This window comes from Syzygium oleosum, unplaced genomic scaffold, assembly GCF_021117445.2.
Source record: "Syzygium oleosum isolate NSW1041296 unplaced genomic scaffold, Sole_v2.1 Sole_v2.10, whole genome shotgun sequence".
NCBI lineage: Eukaryota > Viridiplantae > Streptophyta > Magnoliopsida > Myrtales > Myrtaceae > Syzygium > Syzygium oleosum.
Window position 1 is genome coordinate 766,732 of NW_026607494.1, and position 20,552 is coordinate 787,283.

At 38.7% G+C, this 20,552-nt stretch overlaps 1 protein-coding gene across 1 annotated transcript; it reads left to right on the top strand.

The window, feature by feature from the left end:
* The first annotated feature begins 13,714 nt into the window (after positions 1–13,714).
* LOC115687975 (protein S40-7-like) lies at positions 13,715–15,150 on the top strand. The gene has a single exon (XM_030613693.2). It carries the CDS (start codon positions 13,918–13,920, stop codon positions 14,644–14,646), a length of 729 nt encoding a protein of 242 aa, XP_030469553.1. The 5' UTR covers positions 13,715–13,917; the 3' UTR covers positions 14,647–15,150.
* The last annotated feature ends 5,402 nt before the right edge of the window (positions 15,151–20,552 follow it).

Genomic DNA, 20,552 nt, shown 5'->3' on the forward strand with positions numbered 1-20,552 from the left:
ACAAGGCTGTTAGCCACAATATGATCCTCCTCTCTCTCCTCCCACGTCTTGTGTGACATCCGAAAATTTTGTAATAATAAGTAATTGACATTGGAGATTTTCCATGTTCGAAAATAATACTTAGATAATAAAGCTAAGTATTATTTAAGTTAGTAATTGTGCGGACGCGTAGAAATCGTTGTTAGACCGTAATTTGCGAGACGCGGATTTGGAAACCTAATTGTTCCGAGCTCGACGTATTCAAAATTCTAAACGCTGATGTGTACGTTAATAATAGTGCGGTATTAATTAAATTACCATTATCTTGGTAATTAATGGGTATTATTATTGGTTAATTTTGGTTAAGTAGTGTTAGCCATTTTATTCTAATTTGCCATTTAGGGAAAAAGGGGGGAGATATTATCACAAAATATCTCTTCTAGACTTTTCTTCTCTCACGTGGCTATTGAAGGAGAAGCTTGACCGAATGTCAGTTGTCCTCCTAAGCCTAGCTTCTACCCTAGTTAGACACCTAGCCTAAACAATCATTTTCCTTGGCCACCACTCCTTTCTTGATTTCTTACACCTAGCCGTGATGAAAAGAGAAGATGCCACCTGTGAGTGCAAGGTGTTTATCTACCTCAACGTATATTCCTTTGTCTCATTTTTATTTGGGTAAACACCGAAGGAAATTTTACTCCAAATCGTAACTCCCTTCTTCACTTTCTACTTTCACTTTTAACCGATTCAAAATCTACGGGAGAACTTTAACTTTTGGGTGTTCAGATTCTGCACTAGGTAAGTGAAGACTATAGATTTAAGCTAAGTAAACCTACCGATATTTTTAACTTGGTTGTTTGAGAAATGCTATTCTGACGTGTGATAATAGTGAGGATACGGTGATGGTTGGATCTATTCTGCTGGTTCTGTATATGTTCAAGTTAAGGTGATTTGTTTCTTTAAGTGTGGTGGAAATCGACAAGTGGAACGGTTAAATCTGAACGTGTAAATGTTATCTTTGAGGTGATTGTTGAATTCTTCTTGCTGGTTTTATGTATATTCAAAAGGGTAGAAAATCGTTTTACTCAAAGTAATGATTCTGTTTACTTCTGAAATGAGCAAATTTTAGCCTCAAAATCTGATTCTGTATACCTTTGAAACTGCTCAGACTTTACTGTCAAACAATCTGGTTCTGTATACTTTTGAAACTGCTCAGATTTTACGGTCAAAATATGGTTCCGTCTACTTTTGAAACTGCTCAGACTTTACAATCAAAATCTGGTTCTGTCTACTTTTGAAACTACTCAGACTTTACATTCTAAGTCTAAACTAGCTTCTGAGTCTGAACTCGCTTTTGAGTTTGAACTTGCTTCTGAGTCTGAACTTGTTTATGAATCTGAACTTGTTTCTGAGTCTGAATTTGCTTCTGAGTCTAAACTTGCTTCTAAGTCTGAACTTGTTTCTAAGTCTAAATTTGCTTATGAGTCTGAACTTGTTTTCTGAGTTTGATTACCTACTGTTCAGACTCACCTATCTAGAATTGGTATTTTCTAAACCATGAAAGTTTTATATCAAAATCTGGATATGTGTACTTTTTAGACTTGAGTAGACTTCAGTCTTTTGAGTCTGAACCTGTATTGCTTCATACTTATGGGCTCGAATGATACACTTCATTTCTCTAAAGGATATGTGATGTGAAAAGAAGGATAATATATGCATGCAAATACTTGGTTATCGTGGCTTGCATGAGGAGAATATATGTATGCAAATACTTGGTTGCCATGACTTGCATGAGAATAATATAAATTCCGTCGCCCATATAGTGGTGTGTGACAATGCCCCGTGTGTCAGGATGCCCCGGGGAGTGTTTCGGGATGCCTCGAGAGTCGAGATGCCCCGTTTGTCGGGATGCCTCGTGTGTCGGGATACCCCGGGGGTGTTCGGGAGGATGAAATAATGAACCTAACGCATGAGCATGAATGTTTTACATCATATGCTTGCGTATGGATGAAAATATTGTGGAATAATGAAGTGGTTTGATTTGTGTGGCATATGCAAATGGAAAAAGGTATAACATGCATTCGAGTTCTATGCATACTATTTGTTATGCATGCATGTTGTCTATGTCAAGTGAAGTGGTAAGCTGATTTTCCTAACTTAAAACTAGAGATTTCATTTACTGGGCCTCGGGTCATCCCATTATTTTTCAAACATGTAGGAATGGACAATCTGCTGTCAATGTTTACTGGTTTCCCTAGACAATATGGTTGCCAGTACGTTGTTATGCTTTTCCAAGGGCGAATATAGTCTATACTAGATGTATATCTACTATATGGGTTGATGTGGGGCTTTCGGAGTGGGTTCCTCGTCGATTTATAGCATAGTATATGAACCTCACTGGCGACATGGTTGGGCCGTTGCGGGATTTTGGTTGATATGAAGGCGGCGACACCTACGACTCGTTATAAAGTCTACTTTTGTGCGGGCCCTCTTTGGAGTGGATTGTAGCATGGAGATAGGCAACCATCGACCTACCCAGTCTTTTGTTTTTGTCATTATATGATGTTTGTCTGGATATGTAAATCTGACAAGTGTTGTTAATAAGAAGCAAAAGTATCTTGACTAAATTTGTGCGATATTCATGTTTAAAACTTGTTTGGATTTTGATTTCCGCTGACCAAATTATTGATAATATTAAAAGACACATGTCGCGCGTGACGTTTTGGGGCAGCACATCTTGCCTACTGTCCAGACAAATGAAAAAAAGAAATTGGAGTATTGAATAAACATCAATATTAATTACATTATAAATTTTGACAAAACATTTTCTTAAGCAAATGGATGATGATTATCACGGATAAATTCATATTGACATGGCCCACATTTACTTAGACTTATTAAATTTTGTCTCGCAAAGAGATATCTCATGAGTCGATTGTGAACCAAGAAATATTTTCATACTTATCTAAAATCGAAAGAAATTTAAATTGTAAAATAAATTATAAAGGATTACATCATACACGGATATATTACAATAATCCCAATGAAATTGTGGGAAAGAATCATAAGTCATCTATTTAGTTATAAAAAAAAAAATCACGTTTCTAGTAGATATATTTACCATAATTCTTTTTTTCTAATTTAAAAATAAAATTTGAAATCATCTGTCGTCTATCTTAGGAGCATAATATTTATATTTCTCTAAATCAGTCGGGTTCCAATTTTGCTCTATTTTGCTAAATAGTCTTATCTACTACTTCTTCACTTAACCATGCCAAAACATCTACCATTAACATAAGAAAAGTATTAACAAGTGACATTCTTATTCCATTAGATAACTTAGTAATTAACCACATCCAAAGTTTTGGAAAATACATATGAATGAATCGAGTCATTCGTTTGTTTATAATGTTATTTTAACATGCAGTTACCATTAAATAGAAATTTACACTTTCGTAATTCTATTTGTTAATGAGTTACACTCAACCTAAATCTTGCAAAGTCAAAGAAAAGATTGACCCTAATTCATCAAGATTACTAGATTTGACCTGAAGCTCGAGTATTGATATTGATATTGTGTGCAAAAAGATGTTGATAGATTGTTGACATTTCCTTATGATTACTGAGATAATGTGAATTCCAAGTATGCGCTTCCACTAAGGAGGTTGGTCGAGTTAATTCAGACTTACTATCATGTGATTTGGAGTTTCTTGATCACAAGTTTAAACTCCAGTCGCTTTTCAAGCTCGGCATATCTTGACTTGTTTGTGGCGTAGATTCAACTTGTGCATTAAGCGTAGGGTAACTTTTACTTTGCTTCAACTTGCGTAAAGTGGTAAGATGATGATAAGATTGCTCAAAATTAAAAGTAACTATGACTCGAATCGAATATTTCGACAGCAATCAATGGAGTTCCTATGGTAATGCCTAGAGGGGTTGCCGACTCTGCTCTCCCATCCCACCCTATTTACCAATAAAAACTAAATTTCTATGCATGGACTAATGAATACAAGACCGAGATTTGAGTGGCATTTACTAAAATTGTCCCATACATTGAGATTATGAAATTAAGAAAGCAAGGATCATATAATTTATGGGAGAATTACGACAAAAATCATAAATCTATTATAATTGTATCAATTCAAACCTAAATCCTTTTTTGTTTTGCCAATTTAGTTATAAATCTTTTGCATTTGTGCATATTCAGTCTATCTAGCGTGGACTTTTAAAAATAATACTTTAATGTTTTTTTGAATTTTTCTTTTCTTTTCTTTTCTTTACTTTTTTTCCCTCCACTTAAGGCTAGCACTTGGTTTGGAAAATGAAAATATCAATTTACGGATAGATTCAATCTCGACTGAGGAGTCGTAACCGCTTGTAGATCTACAAGGTCGATATACAATCATGAAGCCTGAAGTTGTGGATAAGCGATTGTAACTATCAATTTGAATGTTAATTACTCATAAGCGATTACTCTTCGTAATAGACTATAGTGTTGAATTGTTGTAAAAGGATCCGTATCATCAACGCAAATTTATGTATTTTCTCATTTTCAGTTCATCAATCCAATATTTGTATTTCATTTTCCTGTAAGTTTAGTCGTTTTTTATTCTTGTTACGCAATTTAATTTCCGTTATAATTGTCACTATCTCCAATTCAACAAAAACTAAAGATTAATTTTTAGTGAAAAGTATAGAGAAATAGAGATCTAATATCCCGCTTTCGGAGGTAGGTCTGTATTGGGTCGACATCAGCATCACATCTAATGATTTTCACATGAGATAGGCCCACAAGCCACTGACATCAGATGATAGGGACTTTAAGGTTCGACATCATGGCAAGTCAAGGACTCGAGGCCTAAGTTTTAGCAAAAACAAAAAAGGACTTGAGGTCTAAGATTGATGAAAAAAATTGAAAAATGAAAAGTGTGAATAGTGATGTGATTAAGAACGATTGAACCATAAAACCACACAAATATAATACTAGCATAAATCGTCGCTAATAGGACAGCCATGATTGATGGAGAAGCCTCACGGAAAAAATGAATCTTGTTACGTTATTTCGCAAAAAATAAATAAATTATAAAATATTTTTTAAAGAATTTACTTTTATCATTTGAAAATGATTAGTTAATGAAAAATATATTTTCATTATTAATAATAATTTATAACTAAACATTTTCGTGAATAATAAAATTATCATTCGTTTATTCATTTTTGTAAGCGATAAATGTAATCATTTTTAAAAAATATATATTCCAAATCACTCATTTTTTTGTGAAACAAGTAAAGCCTAAGAACTAATCTAGTAACTTATGTCTCCATGTCCTTCGTTCTCTTCTCACGTCTTCACTCTCTTAAACATTTAATCTCATATGTATCTTGCTCTCCATCTCCGATCGTAACTGTTAACTGATAAGTCTTCGATAATATTTCATCTAAATGTACATTCTATTCGGAGTTTATTGATGTTGTTTTGTTGCTAAGACACGGATGAACTGACCCGAATCGCTTCATTACTGTCGATGACGAAGATGTTGTTGCCATTGTTTCTGATGATGATGGTGATTGCCAGAATAGCAAGTTATCGTCGTTGTTTCGGTTGCTGATACAATGCGGTGGAAGTAGCTGCATCGAACTGAATATATCGTTAGTGTGTTGTTGTTTCGCTCACTAAGGATGGGATGCAATGTTAGCTGAACTTCTCTCTTGATCACCACTAGTTCCGAGTTTTGCTGATGTGTATTATGTTTATTCTGTGTATTCTTTGTAGTTGGTCATCACATGAGAAGAAAGCTTAGAACGGATCTCTAGCGCAAGCCCTCCTCCAGAGCTCTTGGTTTTTTCTTTGTTATCAGCCACGAAATTCTTTGCAAATCCACTCGGATATTGAAATGAGTAGCATATTCTATAACTGTAGAGTTACCCTGAGACGGATACATGAAACCGGCCCCTCATTTTCGCTTGAAATGACTGCGGGAAAAACTAGGTATAAAAAGTCTTCGCAAAATCTTTCCACAAGGTAGTTACATTATGGCCCCCAAATGCTAGTCAAGTCCTTCTAAGTAGTGATTTGTAAAGTCAACTGTACAATCATCAAAGACTCTTTCCACCCTGAAGATCCCCTCTATCCCTATGATCCAACGCCCAATTATAATAGAATTGGGTTTTATATCATAAGAGGGTGGCTTCACCTTTATAAATTGGGCCAAGGTGCATTGTTTGTCATTCTCAAAGCCGGCAGCTCCACTTCTACTTGCTTGCCTTTCATTAATTTTATGTAGCAGAGCAAGCGTCCTTAATTCAGAATCTATAATCGCCTGGACCCAGAATGAATCGTGCACGTTAGTGTTTCAACAAAACAATGTGCTAAAAACTATCAAATGCCTCCACAACGTCCCATAAAATCTAAATCCAAAAAGGTCACAACCGAAGCCTCGATACCAACAAATCTTACACTCCAATTCTATAAGTATAGGAGAGATGACACGAACCGTCCTGAAAATTCAATCTACCCTGAACCTAAGAGGTAGGAAGGTCAAGCCTATCGACCTATCCATCTGAACCTAGGGGGTAGGAAGAGTGTCAACTTGTGAATCCTGATCAAGTGGCTGAACTCGTATTACAACAATTAGGTGTCGACAAAGGAATGATCAAGCTAGTATGTAGAAAGCGACATCCTGATTGGGTGGACACTATAACTTACCCAAGAAAATTCAAAACTCCTGATTTTGTTGTTTTCACTGGCAAAGATGATCAGTTGACCATCGAGCACATTAGTCAATTTATTGCCCAATGTGGAGAGACGGGAACAAATGAATTCCTGAGACTTAGGTTGTTCCATTTGTCTTTTATCAAAAACTGTCTTTACTTGGTTTACGAATTTATCTCCTAATTCAATTCATACTTGGGTTGAGATGGAAAGACAATTTTACTTTCGATTTTATAGAACGGCATATGAAGTATCAATTACTGATTCGACCATAATATATCAATACAATAATGAAACAATCGATCAGTTGTGGCTCAATATAAGAGGGCTAAGAATAGATGTCTTACTTTAAACTCGGAGAAAAAATTCACAAATTTGGCTTTCAGTGGATTGAAATTCAATTTTAAAGAAAAATTCAAAGGCCAAAATTTGGCCAATTTATTCCAATTGGCAATAGGAGTGTCTAAGTATGAACTATTACTGACAGAGATAGAGGGTCACGTGAAGACTTTACGCAAAACGTGCCTTTCTAGGAAAAATATGAGCCACATGATAAATCCGACCAAAATAAAATTCGGCAAGAAAAAATCAAATTTGCCAATGACAAGGGAGCACATGATGAATATTGATTATCTAATTTAAATGAAAAGAATGATTGATGAATCATTCAATTTTTTCAAAGGGGACATTTGTTTGCACCAAAATGATCAATTTTTTGTTAATAACAACATGCAATAGACTTAGTCAATGAGATAGAGTTTGGTCATTTGTGAATAGAATTATCGACAATTTTAAGAATCAACAATTTGATGAATCGACAACTTGAAGGAATCGACAAGAAGTGGAGTTAACAATTTTGGATGCAACTGTTAAAGAAATAATCATCAACACAGTGGAATAAAGCAACTATTAAGATAGTGGAGTCGAAAAAACTGTTAAAGTAGCAGAGTTAATGTAAGGTAACCGTTTGTAACATCCCTTTATATTCTCTGCTTGCAATCTATATTTGTTACCCCCGTTGGTAACTATTGATTATAGGCTTTAAATAGTCACATCATACTCTTTGGAGCCCTTGCGCACAAACAAACAAATATGTTATTTTTCAATTCCTACATTGTAGTTATTATTTCCAGATTCACGTCGTCGATTAAATTTCAGCGTGTTTTTTAGTTATAGTTTCCAGATTCGTGTCGTTGATTGAATTTCGGTGTCTATCTTTGCTGTGTATCCTTGATGCCTCATCGTCAATTAAATTCTGGCATTGCATCTTTACATTCTCAAGTTTTGTCGTCGATTAAATTATAGTATAGTTGTATACGTTCAATTCCATTTGAAGCGATTACGTTCTCAGACTTTGTCATAGATTAAATTCCGACACAATGTGTATACGTTCAGTTATGTTTAAAGTGAAGTTATCGATTCTCTTATCTACCTGCGATATTTCCTGTCCGAAATCGCCACAGAACCCGTCTCCTCTAATAAAAATTGAAGAACGACTTTTTGCGAAAGATATTTTGTCGCAAAGTTGAATTCTGGTGAAACAAGTTTGTGATGCTTCTTACTCGCTATCTTATCTTTATCTAAGGTTCCGTTTGTTTCACAAAAAATAAATGATGTGCAATACATTGTTCTAAAAATAACTATTTGAAATAATTAGTCAATAAATAATATTTCATTATCACAACAATTTGTGTCTAAACATAATCATAGACGATGAAATTATTTTTTATTCATTCATTTTTGCTAGCGATACAAGAGATCATTTTTGAATAAATGTTTTTCAAATTATTCATTTTTCACGAAATAAATACTTTCTAAATCACATTGCTCTTGAAGCAATCCAAGTGCCATAAGATCTCTTCTCTCTCCTACATCCAAGGTACACCAACCCCCTCTCCCCACCCCCCCACCCCTCTCTCGAATGTATACTTTTTCGGATTAATAGCAAGAAAAACTCCAAACTGATATACCTATGACAAATTTATCTTAAACTAATTTTTTGACCGTAAAAAACATCAAACTGGTACACCTGTGGCAAATTTACCCAAAACTAATTTTTTTACCACCAAAAATCCGAAACTGGTATATTTATGAAAAATTGACTCTCCGTTAAATTGAATTAATACAACAAAAAATCACAAATTGGCTGCACTTGTGACAAACGGAGGGTAAAACCAAACTATACACCCGTCAATTGTCACGTGCCATATAACTCAAAAATTTGACGGTAAAATTTAATGGAAACTAAATGGGGGTAAAATTATCATTGATGTACCAGTTTGTAGTAATTTGAGGTAAATTTATCACATGAGTATCATTTTGGGGTTTTTCATGGTATTAACCCTACTCATTTTTTTTTCCAATTTTTTTATTTCCATTTGACATTGAATTTGTGCTTTGGTGTTTCGAATTTTGCAAGATTTTCCTTCAAATTTAGTTTGAGATCTCGATATGAGAGAGAGACCGTGACGACATGGGCGGTGGTTGCAGGCTCTTGGTTGCGGTGGCAGAGTTGTTCACGGGTGTGTCCATGGGGACTGCACTTGCGAAGAAAGGAAGAACGAGAAGAGGGAAAAAAAGAAAGAAAAAGAAGATATTAAAAAAAGAGTTATTTAAAAAAAATAGAATTTCCTATCAAGCTGACTCCATATAGCGTTAGGTGCCTTCCTCCATCAACTATATAAAAGAGAAAATATTAAAAAATTATGGATTGTACTATTTGGAACTTTCACATATTAATTGTACTGTTTTAGTACTCTGCATTTATTGCAAATATAATGTACATTATACATAAATTAAAGTAAACCGATTTTCACTTTCAACTTAAACAAATCATATCAAAAAGCAAGAGCGTCAACCGCTCGGTTCTCCTCGGGTCTCCACCGACACTCGACCGGACCCAAACATGGATGCCGCCATGTTTCTTTCGACCCGGCCTTAGACACAATCCGCATAAAGCCCAACCCAAGTTGGGTCTGCACTTATTGCAAATATATATAAGGATTAATACCACGAAAAACCCAAAATCGATACATACAAAACACCCAAATCAGTACATCTGTGACAAATATACCTCAAACTAATTTTTTAACTACCAAAAGTCCAAAACTAGTACATTTATGATAAATTTACTCTCCGTTAGTTTACGTTAAATTGAATTAAGATCACGAAAACCAACAAATTAGTACACTTGTGACAAACGGAGGGTATAACCCCAAACTGGTATACCTGTCAACTATCACGTGTCATTTAACGTGTAATTAATTTATGATAAATAAATTAGTACACTTGCTTCTGCTTCTTCTACCTCAGCCAGTTGGCGGCCGTCGACCGGCGAGCTCGGCCTCGCCAGAGCCTCGCCGATGACCTCGAGCGAGGTTCGCCGACGTCCGGCGAGCTCGGGCCTCACCAGATCCGGCGACCTGGGCGAGGTCGGCGACCTTGGGCGAGGCGCGAGGTCGAGCTCGCCCAGGTCGTCGAATCTGGCGACCTCGGGCGAGCTCGACCTCGCCCGGGTCGCCGGATCGGGTGACCTCGGGCGAGGCCGATCTTGCGAGGCCTGAGCTCACCGGCCGGGCGAGCTGGGGCCTTGCCGGCTTGTGGCGAGGCTCGAGCTCGCCTCTGGCCGGTCGCCGGACGTCGGCCGTGGCAATGGCCGGCGACCTGCCGGAGAAGAAGAAGGAAAAAGAACACAGCCGGCGGCAATCGTTGCCGAACGCCGGAAAATATTTTCCGAAACTTTTTCATATTTCAGCCGAACACCGGAAAATTGTGTTCAGGAAAAACATTTTCTAGGAAAATGATTTCCGGGAAAACATTTTTCAAAAACACAATATTTTCCGCCAAACGAATGGAGGCTAATTGTACTGTTTTAGTACTCTGCATTTATTGCAACTATAATGTACATCATACACAAATTAAAGTAAACCGATTTTCACTTTCAACTTAAACAAATCATATCATAAAAGCACGGTTCTCCTCGGGTCTCCACCAATACTCGACCGGACCCAAACATGGAGGTTGCCATGTTTCTTTCGACCCGGCCTTAGACACAATCCGCATAGAGCCCGACCTAAGTTGGGTCTGCATTTATTGCAAATATATATAAGGGTTAATATAACGAAAAACCCAAAATCGGTACATACAAAACACCCAAACCAGTACATCTGTGACAAATATACCTCAAATTAATTTTTTAACTAACAAAAACCCTTAAATTGATACATTTATGACAAATTTACCCTCCGTTAATTTACGTTAAATTGAATTAAGACCGCGAAAACCAACAAATCAGTACACCTGTGACAAACGGAAGATATAACCCCAAACTGATACACCAGTCAACTACCACGTGTCATTTAACGTGTAATTAATTTATGATAAATTTATTATAAATAATTAATTTGAGATTTTTTTGTTGTATTAACCCTCTATATAAATGTACATGGTACGACAATTCAAGCAAAGCAGATTTTCACTTTCGACTTGGAAAATAAAAGTCAAGATCAAAGAGTGCCCCGTGTAGCCCCACTGCAAGCCCGAGCCGCGGCCCCCATTGACAAATTTTGATCACGCGGGCCCCCACCGTGGGGGCCCACTGTTACTCATGCAAATTGGAAATTTTAAAAAAAAGAAAAAAAAAAAGGAAAAAAGATAATGAAAAAAAAAAAAAAGAAAAGGCGAAATTATTCTTCATTTGACAGCTGATCTGACACCCATAAACAAATCGATACCCAAAAATTAAAATTAACAAACACTGAAAATGCCCCCCCCTAAGAAATTAACGTGTCGTGACGCCATTGGTCATGACCGGTGAGTTCGTGGCGTACGGGACAAAAACCCCCACCCCCCCCCCCGAAAACTTGCCCTTTAATGCCGGATAAGGCTTCTCGACGGGGACAAATTTGGAACGTGGGGCCCTCGGCCCCCCGGGAGAAAAGAAAAAACAGGGGAGAAAGCAGGAGAAATATTTGCACTCAAGGTCCCTATAGTCTTCAGGAGTTCGCATCTAGGTCCCTTTTCCCCTCACGGGAATTGTTTAAGTCTTCCCACCTAACTTCGATTTTTACCATACCCGACAATAATTGAGATTTATGTTCTAATACGCCGTCGGTGTAGAAGATTGCTTGTTTTTTTTTTTTCTTTCTACTTGCTCAAAGCGAAAATTGTATTCGTATCGTTCTCTAAAACTTGCTCGTGTGGCTATACTTTTCCGTTGTCAGTGTACGGAATAAAAGGCCCGATAATTATTGAGTCGGCACTGGCCAGTGGTATTGTGACGCTTACCTATATGTGTCACGCGTTGTAATTAAAATCACACGTTCGATATTCATATCTGTAGGTCCATTCAATGTTAGTCCTTATATGTGTGAAGTGTGGGTAGATATGTAAGGGTTTGTCATTACATTTGTATTCTGAACCCAACGACAAAGAGGGACCTCGGGCTATCATAAATGTGACATCTATGGGTATAAATTTCTGGAGTATACATTGGCTCACTTATTATCAACAGCTTGAGGAACTTTTTACTTCACACGACTTAATATAAAAGGAGTTGAGATTGGCACTCGACACCGATTGCCTCCTTTCTCTGTGACCGAATTCTCTCTAATTAATGTGATGTTGATTTATCGTGATCGTGAGATTGGAGAATTACTACAAGCTACTTGTCAAGTTAGAGTAGGATAATTTTCACTTTAGTTTATTTGTAACGGGTTAAAGTTGCTAGCAGAAAAATTGAAGGTCATGGAGGTGGCCTCAACCTTTTCTTCTATTGGTACTACCCATATGTGTTTATACAGATCCACATATCAATTATCCATGATAACTTGAAATACGACGCCATTGTTGCATGCATCCAAATTGATCTCGACGAGACTTTTAATCTGATTGTATCGACTCGTAAACTTTTCACCTTTTAATAGTCAATATCCACTAGATTTGGTATGGAAATTACTCAACTTGACGAGTGATAATAGACGGGCTAATTTTTGTCATCGGGGTGAAGTATAGAGATGACAAGAAAGGACTCAACTGGCGCTCGAAGGAATTAGAACGGGTACCGAATCGTGATTATCCAAAAGTACAAGGATTGAAATTTAGAACTCCACATTTGATCATGAGAAAAAACCGAAAAGCGTAATTTCCACAAAGAAAAAAGAACTAGAAAAGATTAAAAAATTGGCGAAAAGCCAAAGGCATCGGCCACGTCAGATCGGGATAGCGACGGGTGGGTCCCACCCTACACCATTTTTTCAATTTAAATGGATGAATTCCCTACAAAACCCTAAACTCTAGGTCAAGTCCCAAATCTGCCTCAAACTTTTTTTTTATCTAAAAAAAACCCTAAACTTTACGTTCAGTCCCAAATCTGCCCCGAACTTTGTTTTATGTAAAAAAAACAGCAAATTTCAATTTATTTTAAAAAATATATCCCCATGATCTAGTCCCAACTTGACGTGTCACTTCCACGTCATAACAAATCCAGATTAGCAAAGTAACGGGGCGATATATACAGACTGACGTCGCATTTCCACTTCGATAACAAATCAAACCAAATAAAAATTAAATAATTCTAGGATATGAAAGTTAGGGACGATAACTAACAAATTCACCCCAAAAAAATTTTTAATTTAAAAAAAAAACCTAATTTTTAGGTTCAATCCAAATTTCCTCCGAACTTTTCTTTGTCCGAAAAAAAGTCCCATTACTTTGTTGATATGGATTTATTAACGACGTGGAAGTGCCACGTCAAGTTGGAACTAGATCACCGAGGTATATTTTTGAAAATAAATTGAATTTTGGTATTTTTTTTACACAATTGGGGTTTTTTCTGAAATAAAAAAAATTTTGCGGTAGATTTGGAACTATATTTAAAATTTGAAATTTTTTCTGAGATAAAAAAATTTCGAGACAGATTTTAAATTTGATCCAAAATTAAAGGTTTTTTAAGGGAATTACGCCCGATTTCAATCATCCCTCTCCCCTCTCTCTCCTCTTCTCTGCTATACAATCTGCGACTCGTCGCCACATTAGCCCACCCACTGCGAATCTCTCCACTACTCCCAGCCCACGCGCCCCCGCGCCCCACGCGCCCCCACGCGCAGCCCACCCCCCCTCCCTTCCCCTTCGTCTTCCATCTCCCTCCCTCGCCCCCGCGATATAACCACACCGCAGCAACCGCCCTCTGGCCTGGCCTCGAATGCCGCCGATCCCGTGACGGCGAGATGGAACCCACCGGCTTCCGCCACCGCCGATCTCCCTCCGGCGACCGCTTCCTCGGCGCTTTCTCGTTCTCGCCCACTCCCGGCTCCGCCTTCCCCCCCGGCGGGGTAGGCGGAGGAGGAGGCGGAGGCGGCGGCGACGAGCTCAACGAGGCCGAGGTCTGCTTCTCCGGCGACTTCCCCGAGCCCAGGGCCCGCCACCGATCCGCGCTCTCCTCCTCCTCCTCCTCCGACGCGGCCCTCTGGGCCCCCCGCGGGGGGCGGCGCCACCTGCTGACCGGGCAGCTCCAGGGCAACGGCATCCTCGCCGCGCTGCACGGAGGGGGGGCGGCGCCGGCGTCCAACGTCGTGATCCCCTCCATGTCGTCGTCGTCGTCGTCGTCCCCGTCGAAGCCGGTCCCGCCGACGGCGCCGCGGCGGCACCCGGGGGCCCAGGAGAGGGAGTACTCGCAGTCGGTGCCGTGCGGGAAGTTCCAGCAGTCGTCGGCGCCGATGAACGTCCCGGCCCCGCTGGCGGCGATGCCGAAGCAGGGGAGGAACAGGTTCTTCGAGGTGGACAACGATTTCGAGGACGACGAGATGCTCCCGCCCCACGAGATCGTCGCAAGGGGATCCGGCATGTCGCCGAGGACGACCTTCTCCGTGCTTGAAGGTGCCGGGAGGACCTTGAAGGGGAGGGATCTGCGGCAGGTGAGGAACGCCATTTGGCGCCAAACTGGGTTCCTGGATTGAACGCCATTGGAATTGAAATTGAACTCGAACTCGAACTCGAACTCCAATCGTATGTGGAGATAATGCTTTTTGTTTGCCGTAATCTTATAGGACTTGGTTCATGAGGAGTATGATTTTGTTGATAAAAAAACAGTCTTGTAAAGGGTTAGTGAAAAGGGTAAAGTAAATGGCGTATGGCCGATATCTATGTTCGACTTTGTAACTTTCGGGCAGGCGAAAAAGCTTGATTTTAGCCGGTTCAGCGCGGTTTTTTCCTGATGATGGCATTTAGCATCATTCGGTATAGGTTACCAGATGTTGGCGGTATGATTTGGTAGATCTCTGTTAATGTTTGAGACCCAAAGTACAATGTTTCTTCAGACAATTGGATAGAATACTGCATGCTGAGGAATGTAAGCAAGGTTCTTCAAGTTTAGAGTCTGTATGGTGCTTGCTTTCTGATTATGTTGCGTTTGTGATGTCGATGCCGATATGCTAAAATGGGCGGATAATTCATTGGTGCAAGTCAATCTTCTGAAGATCATTTTTTTTGTGTTCCTTTAATTTCATCCTTTTAGATGATCATGGAGATTGTTGTTAAGCTTCAGACAAGCAGATGACTGATTCCGTTTGGAAGTTAGATTTGTTTCTGCGCATACTTGAACATTCTTTATGGCAACTTGTCTGAACCGACTGAATCTTCAGTTGCCAAATTATGCCAAAGAAATGCAGGGAAGACTCTTTGTAATGTTTGTAGATAATGTATGGCGTACATTTATCTTTATGGAGGTCGTGGTCTCTGGATTCCTCTTTGGTTTATTGCGACGCAGTCCACTTCCAAGTGAGTCAAAAGAAGAGAGAAAAGAAAAACAAAGAAAAGAAACATTCTCCAAGTTGCCGTTTTTTATTTGATGTTTAAAGCCCTTGACTGCTAGTGCTATTGTCTGAGGTTATATTGCATAATCCAGAGGGAGGTGAGTTTGCTAGCTCCAGAACTACAAAGTGATGTTATATGTCTCATGATTGAATCGGAGATTTCTATCTCCTATCTTTTGTAATTCTTTTCCCATATTTTCTCTTCCCAAATTCCAGTGCGAGAGATGGGTTTAAAACCGATCTGTTCTTAGAGGTGGCCATCCCTTTCAAGTGCTGTCTAGACTCACTGTAACTCTGTCGTTGAATTACTGAAGGACATAATACTTGTGTAAATGAATAGCGGCAGTTGGTCTGTCTTCATCAGACTGGATGACTTCATTGTGCACTAAGCCCAAAAGACATACAGAAGTATGCCTTTGCACTCAGGAGTTCGTTGTATTTCTGCATATCACCAAATTGTCTCTGGCACAATCTCTTTGTTGATTGCGAGCTTTATTCATGGAATTATTTAGTGTGATTTCTGAAGCAGTTGCTTCAATAAGCTGCAAAATATTTCGCTCAACTCCTGGAGTCTAAACAGCAGTCTAGCTAAGGAGAGGTAGAGAGAGCAGCATACGTCTTTTCCATACATTCATTCTCCAACTCACTAGTGGAGCTTTGGATCTGTGTTGCTTTATTGAGTTTTACGTCGCTTTCGTTCTTTTCATGGTACATAGCAAAGCACTGATTCATTGCATGTGTTGCAAGAGGGATTGTCTCTTTTTGCTTTCGCATTCTAGAATCAATCTTTTCGACGGATCTCTCATTTGTCAATGGTTGAAGGCAGGGGAATTGTGTTGACACTGGTTCAGGAGCTGAATGCTGTAGCTTTTCAAGGGCATTATCGAAACTGCATAGGTTTGATCATTGTGCAGTCGACCCGTTTTTTCAATAGGGGAAACAATGAACTCCTTGACTAAGCAGGCAAAGGGCATTGCTTGGTGTACGGACCTGTAATAATTTCGTCGCTTGTTTTTTTCCAACTAGAGAGAAACCTCACTCAAGGACACATTCTAAAGTTCTATCAACTGACTTTCTAAGACCGTGGGAACTCGCGACCAAAGAGATCTTTGTACGACAGAAAGCGGATCTGCTTAGTTTGACCGAACCTAGGACGAATGCATCGTCATTGGCTCTTGAATTGCCGTGAAGTTTGCTCCTTCTAGTGTCGTAGAAAAAGATGAACCTAAAGTCGTTGACCTGAAGTGTGAACCCACTTTTGACCCAAAAAAAAGTGTGAACCCAACTAGCACTTCAAATCTTATTCCTACCTACAGCACAATGCCGGATAGAGCCATGAAATTGCACGGCTCTGCACCTGCATCTGCTAGGCTATCAAATCTCTCTCTCTCTCTCTCTCTCTTGCACCACATATTGCTTTTCTACCAGAGTTTCCCCTCGTGTGCAAAAGAAGGTTCTTTGATCTAACTCGTGCTTGATGAGCATTATCCTGCGAGTAACAGCACCAGAGCACTGAATTGCAGCTCGCCCCGACGTCGCGCAACTATAATCTTTGCTTGAAGCGCGTATTCTTTGGTGGGCACTTCTACAGATCCCCAAGGATCCGTTCCTCGGAGATCGGTGACTCGCTCATTGGAATCCTTTGAAATGTTTGCGAGGTACAACAAAAATGTATTAGGATAGAACTCTTTTAAGATGGTGGGTCGGTTTCTTGAGAGACCATAAAAAAAACTCCTTATATTTAATGAAAAAGCGATGGTTGCAAGGTCGTCATCGTTTAAGGAATATATAAAATGTCACAACTTTATATATCGTATTAAAGAAATTAATCAAAATCTTACGATTATGAAAATTGGATCTATTCATGCATCATGAAAACCAATGGATCCAAAGGTCCAAAGAAAGGAAAATTGTGTGGAAATACAAGTTGAGAAAAGTAGTAATGGAGTATAATGGAATCCGTATACATTAAAGAGGAAAAATGATAAAATATCGAGAAGGTGGAGTTGGTGACTTTTAAGCCCACTTGCACTCGTTTGTCAACTCTCCATTGCTCTCTCTATGGTGCAATCTTGAGAACTCTCCTTTCATAGGTAGTTCTTAGATTCGTGCTTTGTCGAACTAAAAAGATGAATATTTGACATATTGGTGCCGCTAATTATATTTTCTTTACTATACGTGGTTTTTTTTTTAAATTATATTTTTCAAAAATAAATGAAAGCACTAGAAGATAGTAAGCAAAAGCTCCCGTCTCCAACGACACATAGAGATATTAACGAGTATAAGATTTTGTGGGACCCCTAAGTCTGAGGCGGGGCCTAGAAAGATTTGAATTTAGGTTCTTCTACACTGATACCATATGAGATTTTGTAAAAATTACTGCCAAATGTTTTAAAAGTTTAGTCTTTTAGATATGCTAGAATATTTCAAATATTTATTTAACAGCTTAAGTTTTTAAAACAGTAGGCAATGTTTCTATCAAAATCTCACATGATATCAGAGTATGAGATTCTGAGCTCAAATTTTTCCATGTCCCTATTTGTTTTTCAATTAAATATTTCCACGCCTGTCTACGCACGAGGGTGGGTGTTAGAATATTTTAAATATTTAAGCTTTTAGAAAAATATGGCAATTGTTCCACCAAAATCTCAAAGATGAAGGCATGATTTAGTATTTAATTACTTTAACAACAAGGATGGAGCTATTTTCACTGTTGAATTGATTGAAAAAACGACTTTGCTAGGGCATTTGAGGTCTGATTCCCAGTCTCAGCTCGGTGGAGAATTAGAAAAGGGGTGGAGTGGCATTCTTTCTTGGGAAATTGTCAAATAAGGACCCAAAGTGGGTGCCTTTTTTCAAAAGAGGACCCCAAGTGGACAAAGTATCAATTAAGGACCCAAATGCCCAAACTAGTATCAAATAAGGACTGAGAGCCTCGCCCAGTGGCCTGGACTCAAACTAACATTTCCAAGACACAGGAATAGGGGCAATTTTGTCCAAAATTTTATTTCTTTTCTTTTCCTTTTCTTTTCTTCTTCCCCGGTCGCCGGTTCGGCGACCGGCGATCGGGCCAAAGTTGAGGCCAGCGAGAGCTCGAGCTCGCCGGCCATCTGGGAGAGCTCGGCAGGCGAGCTCTGCCCAGATCTGGGCGAGCTCCGCCCTCGCCGGCCCTCGCCGTCGCACAGCCATGGCGAGGGCCGGCATGAGCTCGAGCTCGCCATGGCCGGCGAGCTCGAGCTCGCCCAGATCTGGGCGGAGCTCGCCATGGCCGGCGAGCTAGAGCTTGCCCGGATGCGGGGCGGAGCTCGCCCGGCGGCTCGCCATGGCGGCGAGCTTCGAGCTCGCCCAGATCCGGGGCGAGCTCGCCGGGTGAGCTCGTCCAGATGGCCGCCGAGCTCGAGCTCTCGGGCTCGGCCTCGGCTCCGGAGCACCGGTCTGCGACGTCGCCGGGGAAGAACAAAAGAAAAGGAAAAGAAAAGAAAAAAAAATTTGGACAAAATTGCCCTTATTCCGATGCCGGAAATGTCGGCCGGCGAACATTTGGCCGGCCGGCAAACTCAGGTCCTTATTTGATACTAGTTTGGGCATTTGGGTCCTTAATTGATATTTTGTCCACTTGGGGTCCTCTTTTGAAAAAAGGCACCCACTTTGGGTCCTTATTTGACAATTTCCCTTCTTTCTTCTAATGAAAGGCTCGTTGCATTCCAAGATTTGCCAAATTAATAATAGAAAAGTGATTTTAAAAATTAGTTTGTTAATTAAAAATGAGATTATAAAATAATTATTAATAATTTTTATGAATATTAAGTATAAGCAATTAATGACTTGAATAATAATACTTGTAGTTATAGATAGTATTGGTTATATCTTTAGAATTCTTAATCATCTATGCAAAATAACATTACAAATGATTAGATTTTTTAGTTGATTAATTAACGTTTTTATATTAGTTGGTCATGATTTAGAAAAATGTTTTTTAAATTATTATACATTCGATAAAAATTATAGTTAAGTTGCTAAATTAGATTTATTGAAATCTCTCTGTATTTCGATGAGGTAATGTTTTCTCTTACAACCAAACAAAAACAAAAATCCTTATTCCATTTCATTTTTTCTTAAACTGAAAAAAGAAATCAAGATTCTCGCTCCGTTTCATCCCATTTCATTCATAATTTTTCATTCCATGTTCATCACCCCATTCCATCCGCCGTGCCGAACGTAATTTCCATTAATTAAAGGACTTTGTATTTTAAAAAATTAATTAGTCCAACCGATCAAAAGAGAAACATCATGACATGTTGATTTTCAATATCACTAATTTGGTGGATATTGAGTTTCAGACAAGTCCTTTTTCATTTATAAAATCGTTATATATGATCATACATTTATACGTAAATAGAAGTTACACGTTCAATAAACTAGAAAAAGTATGCCTCCAATTCAAAGTTGTCGATATTATTAACAAGGATCTGTGCATATTCTATTTGCCAAAAAATAAAAACAAATTCATAACTTGCACATGTGGCCAATGAATCTATTCAAATATTTTAAGATAATTAAAAAAACTTACAAAAATTTATGTAACATAAAATAATTAGTGTCCATTAATCTTCATTGAAATATTCATTCCATCAATTAATTAACTATTTTGCTTAATACCTATATTTAATGGTCACTTCTTACTAGATAATTGTAATTTAGGGATAATGGCACATATGGTCCCTGAACTTTGACCAAATGTATAATGAAGTTCTGAATTTAAAATTTGTTCAATGTGATCCCTGAACTTTAGTCCAATGAGCAATATCATTCCTGAACTTTTAATTTGTTCAATGTGGTCCCTAAACTTTGATACATGTTCAATTTAGTCCATGGACTATTTGAAAATGTTCAATGACAAAATATATCACTATGCTCTAAAAAAAAACTACTTGAAACTTAGCAAGTATCTCACCGAAAAAAAAAAAGGAACTTAGCAAATAAGGAGTAAAGACACCTTTCCCGTTCATTCAATGGTATAAAAGCCAAAAATGGGTGCAAAACGGGGAAAA